This window comes from Mauremys reevesii, linkage group 1, assembly GCF_016161935.1.
Source record: "Mauremys reevesii isolate NIE-2019 linkage group 1, ASM1616193v1, whole genome shotgun sequence".
Classification (NCBI taxonomy): Eukaryota; Metazoa; Chordata; order Testudines; family Geoemydidae; genus Mauremys; species Mauremys reevesii.
In genome coordinates, this window is record NC_052623.1 from 48,041,145 (window position 1) to 48,060,961 (window position 19,817).

Sequence of the window (19,817 nt, forward strand, 5' to 3'; positions counted from 1 at the left end):
TCTCCCACTGTATAATCCATGAATGGTTTAGAGAGCATTCATGCAACTCAGCTGGGCGTGTCTCTCCACAAGTTGATAGCTGAGTGATCACAGCACTTGGAAGGGTTTGCTGCGTGTCACTGGCATAACACTGTGAGAAACAACCCAGGCTGAAAAGTTGAAGGGGACTCAGTGGTCCCACAGTCTAGGTTGTACCCCAAGATATGTGACAGCCAGCAATGACTTTTATAAATGCGGTTTCACAATCACTTAAGATCTCACCCTCTCCCATACCCGTACGTCAGCACACTCGAAGGTACACGCAGAGTAACAGTTACCAAAACTATGCACAGCAGATGAAATGGCTTTCTGTGTTTATGCTGCTCAATTTCAGAGACTTTACAGAAGACTCACATTTAATAACAGAAACAGCACAAGGCCCAGAGTTGTTTTGCAGAATGGTGGCACAAACATACACTGCAAGGTCTTGTGCACTTGAAAGTCATACCTGGTTTTGACAGTTGCAGCAAAGAGTTGTAAATGTCATGACAATCCCTTTCTCTGGGAACAATAAAGTGAACTACCCTGAAGTTCTTGCACTGGATCACAAGAGGGCAACCTGAAGTAGTCAAGGCAAGTTTCTCCACTGCAGCGATATGATGATGTAGTATCTATGGCACAGAAGAATTCATAATTCAAGTCTTACTGTAAGATGTTAATTAATAGCACTTTAAAATATACTTTTGAAAAGAGACACAAAGTATATTGTTAAACATAACTGAGCAAGCTAGTCAAAAATCCTTATACAGTAGGTTTAATTTGTTAAAGAAATCTCTGACACTGGCATTTTGGTCAACCTATCCTAACCATTTCTTTGAAATTATGCTCCTTCTCTTCCGCTAAACTTCAGAGGATTACCAGTATGTCACAAACTTCAAGTGAATATCTTTCTTCACACATAGTGCAAAGGTAAATATTCAAAAAGGCAGGTCAATCACTTTCTATAAAGCTCCATTGCCTGAAAAGCTGTATCCATTTAGGTGTTGGGAAGATATGTGGTTGGTTGCTTTCCATGTCTGGGAGTGCTCTTAAGTGCAAAGCATCAAAAATAGCAACCAAACAAAACAGATAAAAATACAGAAAAAGTTATTTTAGTTAACCTCTTAACTAGACTTAGTTGAACATTTTTCATCAAGATGATTTTCTGGAAAAAAAAAGTGTCTTTTTTGCAAAAGTGAAATTAAATTTTGAAAAAAAAAAATCCATTTTCTGTCCTGAAAATCAAAAGGAGGGTTTCTCAGCTCCCTGTCTAGAAGGCTTTTGTCAATTTCGCTTTCCTTCTATAGGCTGTGAAATTGACACAAAATTTTCCAGGGGGGCTGCTCATGTTGAACACCTTAGCTTTCGGCCTCTCCAACACCAGAGCTGATGGTAGTGAGGGAGAGACAGGAAGCTGAGCACCCTGCTCTTTGACAGCAGCCCTGAGAGGTTATCAATTTCATTTTCTGCCAGATCCTTCCACGCCAGCAGCTGAGAAGGCCAAAATGTTTTGGTTCTCCAGAAATGGAATTTTTCTTGAAACCCCTTTTTGTGAAAAAAATATATAGCATTTCGCCCCAGGTCAGGAGGAAAACGTGGAATCTTTTGCAGGAAGCGATTTCCATTATCAGCCAGCTTTAATCTTAACACAACTCAGTTTTACTATCCTCAAACTTTAGTTTTAAGCAGCTGGACCACTACTTGACATGCAGAAGATGGACTTTCTAATGAAGAATTGGAAGGTTACCTTACATTTATGCCTATAACTGTAGTTTATGTTAGTGCTCTTTACTTTTGACATCAATTCCTAGAATCAGCCTCTCTGTACCCACACAGGTGTGAGCTAGGAGGCAGCATAATCTGTTCATGGGGAGGATGAAAAGAGAGATGAGGAAGATCTACTATGAATTATTCTACAGCTACTCATCTGTATGGTCTAGATGTTATACTCAGACTCCAAAGTCAGTTCCATACAACTTCTCCCACACCAAACCACCACCTCAACCACAATACATGCCTTTTGAGGGAAGAAAGAATTAACATAAGAATTTTACTAAGTTTTTTACACAGACATGTAAACACAACAGATCAAATATGGAAAAATGCATGTGTGATTTAACAGTTGTTTTCCTATGCAGGAAAGCCACAGATGCAGTCTGCTTCATCTGAGACACTGAAAGGAGCATATTCTTCAGCCCTCTTACTACCAGTTGTTTTCTCCTCTTAAGACTCAAATAAAATATCCTTCCATCTGATAGCACAGAAAGTCAAAGAGGTAGAGATCTAAACAAAGTCACCACATACAAATGAAAACCTAATTGGCATGACCATCTTTGAATAGACAAGAAATAGAAATTAGCTGCATAATGACTTGATTTTCAGCACCCACAGCTCCCACCTTTGAAAATCAGGCAGCTATTTAAGTGCTTAAATAATATGGATTTACTTTAGACTCCCATGTGTTAAAATATTAGCTATAATGACAAGATGCAGCACTTAAGCCTGGTCACTGGTACAGTAAGAGTATAGATTGTGGATCTATTCTTATTGTTTGTATTCATCATGAAGCATGGAAAAATATTTGAGAATCTTTAATTAGACATGCACAAGAAGAAGAAAAAAAGGAAAAGAAAACATTTGGAGAAGCTATGCATTTTCAGGCTACAAAGTAATGCATTTCATATCCTTACCCAAGTCTCCTTCTGACTAGAGTCTATAAATAACAGATGAGTTGCTGTAAGGTACAAAGTTCCCATTAACGATTTGTTGCTGGTGCTGAAACGGTCTATTAATTTCACCTGCTCTACCTGCAGGAAGGAAACAAAAACAAACATTTTACAGGAAGTAAAAACTGACTGAACATTGGGGGAAAACCTTCCCTGACAGTGAGATCTATCAGCCTGTGGAATAACCTTGAAAGTGGTGGAAGCTCAAATACGTTGCACATTTAAAACTACACCAGACAAATACTAGGAAGCAAGCAATAGCAAACAAATCTGATTTGCCAGGAAGACTAACTAGATAACCTAGGTAATCCCATTCAAGACAATGCACAATAAATACACAAGGCTAGGATCATAAGTAGATTCAATTCTTATCTGTAAAAGTTAAAGTTTGTCAGTCACCTTCTGTTCTGCTATGTTTTAGGGATTATTTTCCACTGGTGTTGATCGGTGCATTTAAGAACCATTTTGAAAGCAAGAGGTATAAAATGTGCTAAAGTAGAAAACATGTAGCATCCAAGTCTATCTGAAGTATAGCAGCAAATCCTCAAACAACAGTAAGTATATTATCCTGTTATGTAGAAGTCTCAAGTATTGAATTAACATCTTTTTTTTTTCTTCCAAGGTTTTCGGTATCCCTGTCAGAGCCCACGGACCAACCTGTCCTGACTTCATTTTCATTCCCACTTTGTACTATTCCCACCCTCCAAAACCTAGGTCATGGTGTGATGACTTGCTCTCTGGTAGTGAACTGGAAACTCTCAGTAAAATGGAAACAGCAAAATCAGCAAAAATACATTCTCCTAAAATGGCAGAGGAGTTGTTTTTAGAATAGAGAGCCCTTGCAGGGAGAGATCTCTCATGCTGGCACCCAACCAGGGGTTTTAGATAGCCCACAATTTAGCTGGTGTGAACAAAGCCCTTTAAAAACTCCACACAGTTTGTTTTACAAGAAACAAACGTCACATGATCCTATATATAAAACACCACAACACAAAAGGACTACAGTAAAAGGCTGGTCTATGCAGTCCTCATTATTTCTTGGCAGGACTGTCTCATTAGTGCCAAGTTAGAGCTTTGTTACTAGGAGCCCAATGCTGCTCCCATTAAAGTCAGTGGCACAATTCCCAATCACTTCTATGGCAGCAGGATCAGCACCCAGGAGAGGTGGCTGTGACAACACAGATAAAGCCCTGGATCAGCAAAGCAGGCATCTGCATTTCCTAGATATTACCTTGATAATGCAGGCACAGATAACTGTATCTAGATGACCCCAAAGGATACAGATTTGATTATTAAGCCACTAAAGCAATTTTTTAAAAAGTCAAGTGCAGTGGGAAGGATAGGTTGTGTGCACACTGTTCTACTGAACCATTAACAGTGTGCCACACCTCAAGGGGAAAAAATAAAACAAGTCATAGTTTTTCTCAGATTTATAGAGAAAGGGATTTTAAAAAAGGATAGAAAATAAAAGATGGCCTGCATTTGCAATATAGATAACATTATAACAAATCTAAGAATATACAGCAAAGAAAATGTCAAAATATTGCTTCCAAACTAATGCCCCCAGACAAAAAAGAACATTGTCTCTAAGAATTGTAGAGTGCTTTCAATAGCAGGATGGAAACCAGTCACCCCAACAATATATGAAATCTGTTTACAGTGACCAGAGTCACAGGAGAGGACTGAGTAATTGATTGGGACTGCTAGTGATGATCAAAGACTGCATAACAAAGGACATGTCTGAATGTTCTCTAGTAAGATGGCTAGTATATCACAGAAGAAAAATACAACAATCTTAAGTCTTGCCTTGCAAGTGTTTAAAAAGCGATTAAACTCTGAGTAGTAACTAAAAATGGTATTCTGTCATTCCAGGTTTACTGTCTTGCCATGACTCCATATCAAATTTGCTCAGGTTACAAACAGATTTCCTGCCCCCAAAACCCTTAATACCATGCCTGCAAACTCACCCTGAGATCCAATAGCCAAGTTGTACTCCTTCTGAGAAAAGTATTACTAGTAAAAGACCCTACAGTGGAATGGACTCAGAAGTACTGATGATTTTTGAAGCAGAAATTAATCCCATAGCTGTATTGTTCTCCAATAGTAAATAAGATAAAAAGTAATACAATTGAATTCCTTCACTAAAAGAAGATTTGAATTGGAATACACATAAGAAACAGATCTGTGGTGCCATTTTTACACAACCTCTTTTCTGAGCATAACCATACTATTTCTTTAGTCTAACCAAAAAAAAAAGATTGACAAACTGTCACTCCTGTACAATGTAAGTATCTAAGTACATTACAAAAGCTTGGCCAGACACTTGTAGAGTTCATTTCAGATTTGTTTAAAAAAGTAAAGAGCACCATAACTGGAAAGTCCACCTGAACAGTTACGTGTGTGGCTTTATAGATTACAGCGTCAATGATAAGAAGACTGGATGCATGTGCCAACAGTTCTCATTGGTAGAATACTGGGCCTAACAGTCACTGCTCTTTAAATACACCTCTACCTCGATATAACGCTGTCCTCAAGAGCCAAAAAATCTTACCGCATTATAGGTGAAACCGCGTTATATCAAACTTACTTTGATCCACCGGAGTGCACAGCCCCGCCCTCCCGGAGCGCTGCTTTACTGCGTTATATCCAAATTTGTGTTATAGCGGGTCGTGTTATATCGAGGTCAAGGTGTATTCTGCGACTGTGTGGTTAGGCTCTAGTGCACCACTGGTAAGACTCCACTGAGCACTAAGGTGGCACTACCAGGGGAACTGAGGCAGAAGCACAGGGACTGGGCTCTTCTAACCCCACTTCACATAGAATCCATCTCACTCACACTGCCCTTTATCTTTATTTTGCATGTTTAGTTTGAAGAGGAACAATGGATAAAATTTTGAAATGTAAGTAAGGATTTAGGAGCTTAAGTCCCATTTTCAAATGCAATTTAAGCACTTCAAAGCGTAAATCTCATTGAAAGAGAATGGGATTTACGTTCCCAAGTCAATTAAGTGCTTTAGAAAATTTTACTCAGTGTGTGCTATAACAGCAATGAACACTAATGGCAACTCCAAAGTTCCAAAGAGAATTTACAATTACAAACTCAATCCACAATAAAATAGCCTTATTATTGAGACCGGAAAGGAAAGGGAAGGAACTTCATGATTACCTCTACAGGTTAATGTTCTCACTGCCAGCCCATTGGTCTAGATCGGTGTGTCATTGCATTGTTGCCACTAGACCCTCCTATAAATTTTGCCTTCAAGCCAGGATTCCATTTGCAGCATTCATAGTTTGTTTAGCCATTTGCTATACCATCCACATGGAAAAACAAAACCTCCAAAGAGCAGTCAGATTAAAAAAGTAAATATGCCTCCCATAACAGTCAGAACAAAGTCCAGCCTGAACTATTATGCAGAAGGGATTTGCAAGATATTTATATTTTAATTGCCCCACTTCCCATGATAGATCTGCTTACATTTATCATCAACTGGTATATGCCTGCCTGCCTGCCTTCCTCCACTCCCACGCACACTATATCCTCCAAAGTTTATTAGAAAAAAAATCCAAACAAACAAAGCAAGCACATTAGTGGACATGTTTCATAATTGAACAGAGTCCTTTCATAACCAACCTTGGTCATTCCTGACAATTAAATCCCACATTTTAATGTGAATTGTTTCTAGCAGGAATTATTCAAAAATTATATTAGTCTCTGACAGAGCACCCTCAAAAAATTCAGGACATACCATTTAAATTTCCTTTTTAAAAAATTACATTTTTCTCTCTTCATCTGATTATATATACACATAAAGGATTTTTTTTTTTTTTTAAACAAGAGAGACACTAAGGCCCAATTCCTGCAATGAACTCTGCACAGTCAAATCGTGTGCCCATCCTGAGCCTCATTGATTCCTATGGGATTGGGCCTACAACAAGCTAGGTGGAGGTTTGGTGCCAAAATAACTACTTGGAAATCGGTGAACCTAGCTAACCCAGTTTCCTGTCAAATGTAAAGTTAAAAGTAAAACATATCTATATTCTGGATCGCTACTTTCATTTACAGGAGTTAAAATTTGCTGTAGTAAAAACAAAATTCTCAAACATTACTTAAAACATGATGTTTCTTTCAGTCTATTCACTTGTCTTTAGTATGTTAATAAGTCTTAATTTATGTAGCTTTGTTGGCAAGCAGCTGACTGATCAAACACTCCCCGCATAATGAGTTTTATATTGATGCATAAAGAAAATTAAAAACCGATAATCTGCTCCCTTAATTAAATATTGGCTATAACTACAGTACTTTAAAACTGGAAGGTGACATTATCCCCTTCCTCCATGTCTATAAATCTTTATGGTCAGACTGCCTGATCATTAAATGAATAGCCTGTGAGGTGATGGCTTCTGGGGAACTGCAGATAATGCAGTCTTCAAGCAGCCTTTGCAGACAGCAGCCTCCAGCAAAAAGAGAGGGAGTGCTGAACTGCAACTCATTCTGCATATCAAAAAACACCAGACACCACAGAAACACAGACATCAAGTAGTTTCAACTAGGAACATTTTTGCTTCTGCCGTTTGCTTCTTTATAACATATAAACAAAACTTTCAGGCCCTCTTTATATTAAATTCCCCTTACTACTTTTCTTTACCATAGGAAAAATATCAGGAAATGTCTACTCTGGTCTAAGTGGTTTTTCTGGAGAGGTCTCAGAGAATGCATTCTTTTAGCTCTCACACTAACTGAAGGGGGCAAGGGTGATGAATCTTTAACAAAGGCATTCTTTCTCCAAAGTATGACCTACCTAAGTTAGAAAACAGATGCACACAAGTTTTAAAAAGTTACTAAAAATCCTCTCACTCACCCTTCACTCTCTTGATTCGTGATATCACTAGAGTAGTTTTGCAGACATCATCATCTACACTGGGGACATTTTCTAAATATTTCCCATCATAACAACAATTAATTTCAATTTGTGCTTACAATGTTAGAAATATTAGAGTAGACGCACTTCACTCTCATTGACTTTGTTCAGAACAGATCTAATTGACATGGTATTAAAGATGCTGGCAATCTGTCTACACTAGAGCCATGACCCAGCATGGGAAGTCCCTTATACCTGTGCAGGGCTCTACTGAAGTCAACTGGGCTCTTCACTAGCGCATGGATGGCCATGAATGAATCAGCTTGGACGATGACTGTTTATGGTTCCCAGTAGAGCTAGAACACAACTGATAGGGCCTGTAAAGAACTAAAAGTTGGTTCAAATCCATTTTTTTCCCCCTTTGCAGGTCATCTATAAAGAGGAACCATCAATTTAAAAATCACATTTGGGTATGAATTTTCCCTACTATTCATATAAAAATAAATCATAAAACCAGAACAGGGAAGAGAGTTTCCATTTTTCTGCCTGTTTACTTTGTATACAAGATGTTGTCAGATGCACAACCACTTGCACCATTTCCTGTGCATGACTTTTGTTTGAGTCTTTCACCCAGCAAAAGGAAAACATTAAAAAAAAAAGATTTGATTGTAAAACCACAGGAACTTACAGAGAAACACACTCCAGGGGAACTATTGGCAACTATTTTTAACTCCCTTTGAACATAATTATATTTCCATCTGACATGTCCCTTTAATGGTGTATGCACTGAATATTTTCCTTTGGTGGGGTCATATCCTGCTCTGGCAGGGGAAGCCAGGAGATGACTTGATCTGGAAAGTGTGCTCCATCCCTACCTTCTGTGATCCGTGAGGCACAGGAGGAAAAATGCATCCTGTGACCGCTCCCATGGCGGAAACCAAGTCAGCGCAGAGTGGGGAGAACACAGGCCGGGACGGGGAGGTGGCTTTGCAGAGAGGCTTTCACCACTCCCTGATTTGTTTGTATTTCACAAACCTGCTGCACCAAACCGGCCGCAACTCCAAAGAGTGACCGGGGGAGGCGGGGGTGCCCCGCAGGGGAGGATCCTGCCAGCAGGGAGCGGCCGCGGCCCCCTCTGTCTGTACCCAAAGTCCCTCACAGCTCTGCCAGAGCAGCGGAGACTCACCCGCCACCCTTCCAGCAGCAGCATCTCCCAAAGGTCCCCTCCCCTATCGCGCCGCCGCGCCTCCCCCACAATACTATCCCCAACCACCCCCATAGCCCCCCAACGCCCTCCCGCACCCAGCTCCCTACTACCTGCAGCCCCCCGTGACCCCCGCACCCTCCATGCCCCCCGCAGTGACCCAATCACCCCTATGGCCCCCCAGCGCCTCCCATGGCCCCCGCACCCTCCATGCCCCCCGCTTCCCGCAGTGACCCAACCACCCTATGGCCCCCCAGCGCCTCCCACAGTGAGCCCCGCAGCGTGGAGAGCGGGTACCTTGGTGGTGCGGATGTGCTCCATGGTAGCTGCCGCCACCGCCCCGCTACGCCCAGCGTCTCCCGGCCAGAGCCGCCGTCACCTGGAGACATTTCCGGTAAAGGGGGGGGGAGTCGGCGAGGGAGCGGCCCAGAACTGCCTGGGAAGAGCCCGCGCAGCGCCCCCTGCCGGCTGGGGGGACTCATCGGGCTCTGACAGGGCCCCGGCTGCCGGCGGGGGGCTGGACGTGACGGGTGCTGAACTCGCCCCTGCGTTAAAGGCCGCAGGCCTGTGAATCAGCCCCCAGCCCTGCCCAGCAGCATCTCGGTCACCACACAAAACTGCCACCCCTCCTTTGCCCAGCTAACACTAAGGGGGAGATTAGCCCCTGTGCAGGGCAAGGCCTAGCAGGCACCAGTTAACCCCACTTCAGACTGGGGATTCTCCCCCAAACCTCAAATAAACCTGACCCCCCACTCCCCATGTTATCCACCCTAGGTAAAATAACCCAGCTCTCAGGGGCTGACACCTTGGAGGCAAGAGCCTTAGCCACCCCAACCCACCACCTCCTTTAAGAGATGCCCCTCACCCACTTCTCCCTGTTTTGGCGCATTACGTGCCAAATCACATAGCAAGTCAATATACAGATCACGTTATTTTATGTTGCTGAACATCACAACATAACTGACTGTTTATTCGTTCATGGGAGGCATCTGGAGTATGAGACACATCTTGAAAATCTAAAGAAAGAATTAAGGCCCCAGTCCTACAACAAGGTCTGTGTGGATGCAGGGATCCATCCAGGTGGATCTCAGGGTAGGATCACGGCCCACATTCCCAATCCACCAGCCTACCCCTTCCCAAACAACTGAGGAAAGTGGGGAGCTTTGCAGTGTACAAGTCCAGGCTGTGGTGACTCAGGGAGCAAATTCCAAAGTTGATAATAATCATGCAGATAACGATAGGCTGTAATATATAATTTATATATAATATATAATTTGGACCACAAATAAAGCATGGTGTGGTGCTTCTTAAAAATAAGTTTTGGTCGTCATCTTCTATATACAGTTGTCCTTCACTCCCATGAAACATAGGTGACAGCCCTACCTTTAAATCTCCTCTTTGTGTCACACAATTAGTGTTATAGTCACTGATCTATTAAATTCACCAGTTTTAATGTTAAATTTCTCAGTCACAGACCCCAGTGTTGAAGGGCCCCTGGGGCATCCTCTGACCACCTCTTACCAGGAGGCTTCTATGAAATATAAAGCTGTCCTCCTCTGACAGAACCTCCATGAGGAAGTCAACAGGGGAAACACTACCTCTCTCCTCCCCAATGAATCAGCCCATCTGGCACAGCAAGTCAGTACCTTCCTGCTCCCAAGAGTGAGTGAATTTGGACCAAAGTTTCTTAAGATTTTTGAGAATGAAAAGTGCAATAAAATTAATTATTATTTTATTAGTTATTTAAACATAGTTATGCACACAGATATGACACAGGATTTCACAGCTGCAGACTGAGGCAAATACTACAGATGGATTTTAAACTAAGATTAGATCATTTTATGTCCCTCAATAACATCTGAAGCTCAATAAGCTAAGGCATGTAATAAATGTTATCAAAACTCAGACTTTAACGGTGTCTAAGAAAAAGTGCTTGAAATTCTAGATATGGAGTATATCACAGCCCGAATCAAACCATCTCAAGACTTGTTTGAAGAAAGATGGGCTCCAGCAAACCAATTGCTCATGACATTTGAAAATATGCCTACTGACAATCAATGATCAACAATACATTCAGGCTCCAAGATAATGTTGAAAAATGAGGACTGGTCTCTCCTGACTGTAGAAAGCATGTTCTCACACAGACCACTCTGCCGGGATCTTTGGGTTTCTCTGTGTGTATATGTGTGTGCTTCTCATGAATCACCAACTTCCTGTAAGTCTCCTTCCTGTGTGATGCCTTTCGACCAAAAGGCTTATGACTTCATATTTACTGGTAAAAGAAAATTTAAAATAAAAAATTAACTGTTCCAGAACCAAATAATACTCAAAATACCTGTTTGTATACTTCCCAATGGATTTTCAGGGGGCTGCCTGAACAAGCACAATGTATGACCCTGCAAAAATCTAGATTTCTGAGTCAGGGGCTGGCAAAAGAGGCTGGGGTCTATAAGCAAAGAAGCTATTTCCTGTTTTTGGTTCCTCCTGCATTCAGAGAAGAAAGACTTTATACATTCCTTGTAATTCGTCAAGATTGTATCAAAGAAAATACCTGAGTCTATCATTAATTTCTACTCCCAACTGGAACAACCTCAAGACCTAAAATTTTGACTAGCTGCTAAGATCGAAAAGGGTCATGCTGGCTCATTTTAGGACAGATTCTCTTTATTTAAAACCATCTGCAGTCATCCCTATCAGTCAGAGTCCTTCTTTTTAGAAACTTCCCCTTATCTCATTAGTTATTCTTTGAAACAGACATCCTCCCTACTTCATTCCTTCTGGGCTTATAATTAATTATTTTCAAGGCCTTTCCTTCTAACTGCTAGTCAGGGCCTTTTTTTACAACACATTTATTTCCTTTACCAAACTTAAACTAACTCTAATTCTTAATTTTATATTTATCCTAGAGAGGTCTCACCAGTGCCTTGTACAATGGCATTTAATACTTCCCTATTTTTATTGGAAATACCTAGCCTGAATCATCCTAAGATCATATTTCTTTTTCACAGCTGCATTACACTGGTGGTTCATAGTCATCCTGTGATCAACTAATACAACTAATACACTGATGAACCCTCAGCACTGATGAACCCAATAATTTCTTGTTATTAGTAAGTACAGTGACCGTGCACTTTGTACTATTAAATTTCATCATATTTCTATTACTACAGTCCTTAAGGTCATCCAATGCTTCCTGTATAATATTCCAATTCTCCGTATTGACAATGACAATCCCAAAATTGATCTTTGAGGAAATCCACTAGAACCTTCCCCCACACTTAATAGTTCTCTTTTCTGCACAACCCATTATCATCCACCAAATTAGCCAGTTCCTAACCCATTTTACAATTCTTGTGCTAATCCCCATTGTAACAAATAATTTTCCATGTGGCACCATATCAAATGTAGTTGATTAGATCAATTGCATTTTCCATATCTAAAAAAATCAGTTATCTTATCACAGAAAGATATCAGGTTAGTCTGGCACAATCTACCTTCAGTAAACCCAAGTTTCAATTTATTCCATTTACCTCCATGTTTTTTATTATTCTTTCTTTCAAAATTTGTTCAAATGTCTTGCATTGAGGTCAGACTGATGTGTCAGTAGTTGCTTGGATCAATCTTAGCCTTTTAAAATATAGGTACAATGTTTGCTATTCTCCAGTCATACAGTACCATCCCTGATTTGACAGATTTATTTAAAATCATCACTACTGGTGTCATAAACAGTTAGTTCAGGGTTAAGGTTTTTTTTTTCTACCTGTGAACACCTGACCAGAGGACCAATCAGGGACAAGATAATTTAAAATCCCTGTGGAGGGAAGTTTTTTTTCCTGTGTCCTTTGTTTGAGTGACTCGCTAAGGAGTCCAGACGTCTTAATCAAGTCCTCTCAGAGTTCTGCAATAATTTCTTCTATTCAAGCTAGTGAGTATTAGAAAGGGAACTAGTATTTTTATATTGTTATTTCTGTATTTGCAATTGTGTGTTTTGCTATAGAATTTCTTTAATTCTCTACTGTTATTGCTTTTACTGAGAAAGAAAGGAGGGGGGATTCTCTCCAGAGATTGATAAGTTTAGACCCTGTGTATTGTTCCATCTTGGTATTACAGAGACAGTTTACTTTCTTTTTATTCTTTAATAAATCTTTTCTGTTAAGGACTTGGTTGATCTGGATAAATTGGAGAGAGTCCAGCGGAGGGCAACAAAAATGATTAGGGGGCTGGAGCACATGACTTATGAGGAGAGGCTGAGGGAACTGGGATTGTTTAGTCTGCAGAAGAGAAGAATGAGGGGGGATTTGATAGCTGCTTTCAACTACCTGAAAGGGGGTTCCAAAGAGGATGGATCTAGACTGTTCTCAGTGGTAGAAGATGACAGAACAAGGAGTAATGGTCTCAAGTTGCAGAGGGGGAGGTTTAGGTTGGATATTAGGAAAAACTTCTTCACTAGTAGGGTGGTGAAGAACTGGAATGGGTTACCTAGGGAGGTAGTGGAATCTCCTTCCTTAGAGGTTTTTAAGGTCAGGCTTGACAAAGCCCTGGCTGGGATGATTTAGTTGGGTTTGGTCCTGCTTTGAGCAGGGGGTTGGACTAGATGACCTCCTGAGGTCCCTTCCAACCCTGAGATTCTATGATTCTATGATCTTTCCTTGGGTGAATTCTCAGGGAAAGGGGAGGAGGGAGGAGGACGGCATCCCTCTGTAGCTGAATCCCAGTATCTCTCCTAGGAGAAGGGAGGGGGGAGGAAGCAGGGGAGAATGGTTTACTTCTCCTAGGTGTAAGAACTCCATGGATTTGGGGCTCTTGGGATCCCCAAGGATTTTGGGGAAGGACTGTGTCCCAATACACATACATTATTGGGTGGTGGCAGCTTTTACCAGATCTAAACTAGGATTTTAGTTTAGGGGAGTCCATGCAGGTCCCCATCTTGGAACCCAACAGCTCTAAGTGGGGATGAGACCTATGACAACTGGACTTGCAGTTTCATGTGCCAGCTCTTTCCATATTCTGGGATGGAGATTGTCCAGCTCCCCTGACTTGAACACGGTAAGTTTTGCTTCTTTGCAGTTTTCCTGACCAGTGTGCACTGGGATTTTCCCTCTGAGGACCATCTTTATAAAATTATACTACAGATTAGTTGGAGTGCCTATGCTGGTGGTCTACATAATACAGTAATTATTAAAAAAAATATATATATATATATATATATATGTGTGTGTGTGACCCAGTCTCCCACACAAGTAGTGCAGATGCAGTTTTTATCTGCCTGGATTTTGACCAGGCCAACTGTTTTTTAAAGGTTCTGTGTTGTCCCTTCAGCTTTTTAACCTTTACCCCTTTTTTCCTAGTTTGGTCTAGATGACATCAAAATGATGATGCCTCTGAGCATTTCCATTGTTTGAAATTCACTTCTTGACTTGCCAACTGGATCATGATGTCACAGATGTTGCATTTGTACTTACCAATCAGTAAGCAGTACATCAACACAAAACCCAAACATCAGGGAAGCTTCATGTTAAAGTTCTAGCTACGCTATGATTGACTCTGTGCTAGCAATTCCCAGACTTGGACAGACATGACTGTCCACATGACTGTCCACACTGGTCATGAAAACTGTTCTAGATTACAGTCATGTAAGCTTCCCTGATGTTTGGGTTTTGTGTTGATGTACTGCTTACTGATTGGTAAGTACAAATGCAACATCTGTGACATCATGATCCAGTTGGCAAGTCAAGAAGTGAATTTCAAACAATGGAAATGCTCAGAGGCATCATCATTTTGATGTCATCTAGACCAAACTAGGAAAAAAGGGGTAAAGGTTAAAAAGCTGAAGGGACAACACAGAACCTTTAAAAAACAGTTGGCCTGGTCAAAATCCAGGCAGATAAAAACTGCATCTGCACTACTTGTGTGGGAGACTGGGTCACAGTCACTGCCATGTCAAGAAAGAACGATCTCTTTTGTCTGGGGCTATGTTGCAAGGGTGTCCCTCAGACTGATTCCACAAGTAGGTAAGAAACATTACTTCAAACTCCATTGTCATCAAGAACCTAACAGGCAATGGCATTTTGCCTTCTTGTGTCATTGACCAGTCTTGTTCAGGCCTCTTCTGTTAGCTGCCCTAATGGTGGGGCCCTACAGGCCAGGAAGAAAACTCTGTTGAGCTTAGATGTTGGACAGCATCTGTGTAAAAGAAGAGTCTATCTTCCTTGTCCATGGGTAGTCTTTTGGATTCCACAGGCTGTGGAGGTACAGGCAGAGCCCCTGAACGCTGGTGTAACAGGGACCATAAAAAGGCCATCCCTCAAGCATCCAGGTGTAAATATAAGCACAGGCCAACCAAAACACAACCATCCAGTGCAACTACCTAGTACGCTCTGCTTTTCAATAAAGACTATGCAGCAGACAGGGAATCTTCAGTTGCTTGTTTGAGGCATATTTAAGGCCCCTTTCCAAAGTTATACAGTAACCTTCTGGCCTCTGCCTTATATGCATATAGAATCTCAGCCCTAACATTGTATTAATATATTTTTTTGCACAGAATGTCCTTTCTTTCTTTTTTTAAAGGGCACATGCTTGTTGATTACACAGTACTTTTTTCACTGTTTAATTGTTGCAATACTTTATATTATGGACCTATAGCTATACATGATCATAAACTAAGATATGTACATATGTTTATTTGGAACTCCATGTCTGTGTATTATAGAAAAATGGATACCATCATGGAAGTATGCATCTCTGTGTTTACAAGATTGGAGTGATTGTTGAGGCTGCAATCTAATGCAGATTTTCACTCCCACTGTAACTCAAAGTAATAAATAAATAACTTTTTTAACATTTCAAAGTTTGCAGTAAGATGAATTTTCATATGTAGACTTTTTCATGGACTGCAAGATTATGAATAACTTTTTATACTTTCCACCGAGTAGTTTAGGCCAAGATCCCAATCCTACAAACACATATGCATGTGCGTAATTTTAAATTCGGGCCTAGTCCAACTGATTTCAATAGAACTACTCACATGCTTAAAGTTGAGCTTGTGCGGAGGACAGAGACTTGTCGCCTCAGTCTGTGTTAGGGTGACCAGATGTCTCGATTTTATAGGGACAGTCCTGATTTGGGGATCTTTTTCTTATATAGGCTCCTATTCAGGGCCAGCGCAACCCATTAGGAGACCTAGGCGGTTGCCTAGGGCGCTAACATTTGGGAGGCGGCAACCGCGGTGGCCAGACGTTCAGCCGCCGTGGTCATCATCGGTATTTTGGGGGCGGGACCTTCCGCCGCCTAGGGTGCCAAAAAGGCTGCCTGCGCTCCTGCTCCTATTACCCCCCATCCCCATCCCAATTTTACACATTTGCTGTCTGGCCACCCTAGTCTGTGTCGCAGGGCAGGATGGCAACACTGCTGTTATCAGTGGTATAAAGATGTCAGAAACAGGGGACAGAAGAAACCAAGGTGACAGTTACATGCTGGGTGGGACATTGTCGCAGCAGTGCCCTGATTTTGGCATCGTGCCCGGAGCGAAGGGCTCAGCTGCCCGCCTGCCGGCGTTACTGTCCCTTTAAGTAAAGTCCGCGCGCAGCCGGCTCCCCCACTATCCCTGGGTGCATTGCGGCGGGGGGAGGGGGCCATTCTCGCCGCGCTGCTGCGTGTGGGGACGGGGAGTCACCCGCCGCGCCTGCTCCCCCGGTTTGAAGTTGGCGCCCGGGAGCGATGCGGCGCTGAGGAGACACAGGCCGCCGCCATGTCTGCGGGATTCTCCTTCGGGGCCGGCACGCTGGGCTCCGCCGCCGCCGCCGCTGCTGGGGCGGGAGGCGGCGGCGGGGGAGGCTTCTCCTTCGGAGCCGTCCAGCCGAGGTAACCGCGGCCCGCCCGGTCCGGCCCGGCCCGTCCCGGCCCGGGATGGCCCGTCCCGCCCCGCGTGGGGCGGCGAGCGCCCGATCGGGCCCTGCCTATTGCGGCCCCACGTCTCTGAGCCTGACCCCGCTTCCCCGCAGGCGGAGCCGGGTCCCGGGAGCGCCTCCCCAGCAGCGCCCGGGCCCGGCCCGTCTCTGCGCTTCACGTGCCTCCTCTCCCGGCCGCCAGCGCCGCGCTGCTCCGGGCGGGGTGTCCCCGTCCCTGGCTGGGAGTCGTGGGGCCGGCGCGTGTGTGTGACTCGGGGGCCTGGCGGGGTTTCTCTGCCCGCTCCTTCTGCAGCGGCGGCAGAGCGCTCCGGAGGGGACAGGCCCGTAGCTCGGGGCTTTGAGGGGCTGGCGAAACGCCCCTTTCTGCCCAGTCGCCGTCAGGCTCCGCTTGCGCAAGAGCGACTAACGGGCTTCATCGAAAGCGGCGTCCGCAAATGCAAGGGTGGTGCTGCATTTGGGGGTGGGGGGCGATGTGCTGTTTTGTGGGGCCATGCCCAGTCCTGCCGTATGCTCCAAAGGGAAAGAGGGAATCAGTATTTGTATTCTGGAAATCCCTTTTCTGCTCTGCTGTGTACCCTGTTACTGCAATTAACAAGTCCCCCCTCTCCCTCCCGTCGTCGTCCCCAGGCTTGGCGTTTAAAATCCAAGATCTGAATTCTGTGTTCATCCAGAGTGAAAATAAAAAATGCACGTTTCTAAGGAGAGTTGAATTATTGTCCCATAGGTCTCCACATGTGCCACATGCAGTAGAAAGGAGGGGCTTACTATGGAAAGGTGTAAACAATTTTGTTTAGGAACTGGTGCAGCTCCAGCCCCTGCAGGTTAGAGAATATTACGGCTTATATTGCTGGGAATGCAGGTGGAGCTGGACTGGTAACAGAAATCTGATTACAAACCAATTTAGTGTAGCTAAGGATTCAGTGAGAACATGGCAGTCAAATTTCATTTGATTGTATCTGCACTTGTACACTTTTCCACAGTGTGTGACGGCCTTCCCTTTTGCTAAGGATTACTGTGAAAATCCCATTGGAGAACCCAACAGTGCTACTGCCTTACAGTTTCTTTGGTGTCTCACACAATTTAGGCATATTAATGTCCTAACTAGTATGTTGAAGATGCAGTACATCATTAATGGTATATAATGTGTTACAATACCCTCTGCTTATTGCTGCTTTTTACATCTACTGCAACTTATTGTTTTACATTAAGGATTTTTTGCTCCTCACAATACACTTTCTAAAATGTAAATACCAAAAACCTGTATTATTTTGTCATGCTTATTAGGGCCTGATTTATAAACTGAGCTTTGATGACTCAGTGAATATGCCCACAAGTGGTGATGTGGGGTAAATTGTCAGGAAAAAAACATGAAGGAATTAGGGGCACAATTTGCTTCAGAATTGGACTTGCAAAAATGGAGGCATAATTTGGAAGTGAGGTTTTTAGAGTTTAAGAATCCATGAGTGATAAACTGAAAGTAAATTCATCTTTGTGATGGTTTGGTTATTGGCAGTAAAGTTTGATAGCTATATCTTGACAAACCAATTACGTTGGAACTTACTTTTAAAGAGAGCTTAGTGTCCTAATGGCTGAGACCTGTTGGCTGTGCTTGGGGAGGAACAGGGATGAAATAATTGCAAATATGGACGTATGAAATGGGTTAGTTTGCAAAATAATTGATGCTAATAGTCAGTTTTGTCTTGTAATAGCTCAACCGGAGGTCTTAATTTTGGAACCTTGGGCTCCTCGACTGCTGCAGCAACTACATCAGCTCCATCAGTGGGTTTTGGAAGTGGACTGTTTGGTTCAAAATCTACCACTGGGCTTGCTCTAGGAGGTACTAATACAGGTAGGAAATGCATGTGGATTTATTCCTTTAATGTAGCGGAAATTTGGGCTTTTGCATAATCTGTTTCATTAATTAGTAAATGAACAAACACAAAAAGGAAAACTAATGCACCACAAAGTGTGCTGAAATGTTTTTAACAGATTTGCTAACATTGTATATAGCTGTAGTTATCTTTTTTAAAAATAAGATCTTAATAATGCATTACAGCATTACTATTACAAAAAACCCTGATAACTGAACCTTTAATAGATGAATGTACTTGCTATCTGAAATTTTTATCTGGTCCTGTATATGAATTTTGTATAGGAGTTGGAATTTTATACTATGAAACACTGATTTTTACGGAGGCTTTGGCCATTCCAACAAGACTTCCCTAAAATGTGGATTTGTCTGTATATTTCCTGGAGGGAGAGGCCACCAAAATTTTGTGTGGATTATAGCTTGCAGTTGAATACAATATGGGGGTTCAGTGCAGTGTGGGTTTAAGGTTGTACTGTACTTTGTCTTTAAGGGTATTCTGAAAATCATTGCTAAGATGCCATAAACACATTAATTTTCTATTATGTTGTCATTTACAATGCTATAGTTCTTGTAAGAGCTTCATATTAGCAATAATAATTTGGCCAAAACTTCCTTTCTAAGTTTGGGCAGTTGTGTATACTTTCTCAGGCTAACAGAGACCTTTTCTTCAGTCTTGTACAAACCATTCAGTGGGTTATTTAACAGGAGTACAGAAGAAAACTTGTACCATTTTAAAATCGCCCATCGCACATGCACAATAGCTAATATTAGTTAATTGTGTACTGGCTCTGTTGGTTTTTGAGAATGCTGTCTCTTTCATACACTCTAATGGGATTGTCTAAAGTTACCTTTTACGGGGAATATTTGTTACATTGTTACATCATTGGATATTATAAATAAATTGCCTGGGGAGATTGTAGAATCTCTGTCATTGGAGATTTTTAAAAGCAGGTTAGACAAACACCTGTCAGGAATGTAGATAATATTTAGTCCTGCCAGGAGTGCAGGGGACTGGACTAGATGACCTCTTGAGGTCCCTTCCAGTTCTTTGATATGAGTTTCATTATCCCCTTAGCTTGCCTCCCTGTTTGAGTGATCCGTTAGAATCATAGACTATCAGGGTTGGAAGGGACCTCAGGAGATCATCTAATCCAACCCCCTGCTCAAAGCAGGGCCTATCCCCAGACAGATTTTTGCCCCAGATCCCTAAATGGCCCCCTCAAGGCTTGAACT

At 42.4% G+C, this 19,817-nt stretch overlaps 2 protein-coding genes across 6 annotated transcripts in view; one reads left to right on the top strand and one right to left on the bottom strand.

Moving 5' to 3' along the window:
* MTMR6 (myotubularin related protein 6) overlaps positions 1-9,252 on the bottom strand; it is a 32,625-nt gene extending 23,373 nt beyond the window's left edge. Inside the window, exons 1-3 of one of the 2 annotated variants that reach the window (XM_039493133.1) lie at positions 9,105-9,252; positions 2,709-2,825; positions 488-650 (exon numbers count right to left, since the gene is read on the bottom strand). In XM_039493133.1, coding sequence (XP_039349067.1) covers positions 488-650; positions 2,709-2,825; positions 9,105-9,128 — 304 coding nt within the window. In that variant the 5' untranslated portion in view covers positions 9,129-9,252. Of the gene's footprint in view, positions 1-487; positions 651-2,708; positions 2,826-8,478; positions 8,746-9,104 lie in introns of those variants that run through there. The other variant, XM_039493127.1, reaches the window with a different exon arrangement.
* Positions 9,253-14,594: 5,342 nt separating this feature from the next.
* NUP58 (nucleoporin 58) overlaps positions 14,595-19,817 on the top strand; it is a 61,342-nt gene continuing 56,119 nt past the window's right edge. For 3 of the 4 annotated variants that reach the window (XM_039531645.1, XM_039531634.1, XM_039531650.1), the window contains exons 1-2: positions 16,330-16,667; positions 18,424-18,563. In XM_039531645.1, coding sequence (XP_039387579.1) covers positions 16,555-16,667; positions 18,424-18,563 — 253 coding nt within the window. In that variant the 5' untranslated portion in view covers positions 16,330-16,554. Of the gene's footprint in view, positions 14,819-16,329; positions 16,668-18,423; positions 18,564-19,817 lie in introns of those variants that run through there. The other variant, XM_039531644.1, reaches the window with a different exon arrangement.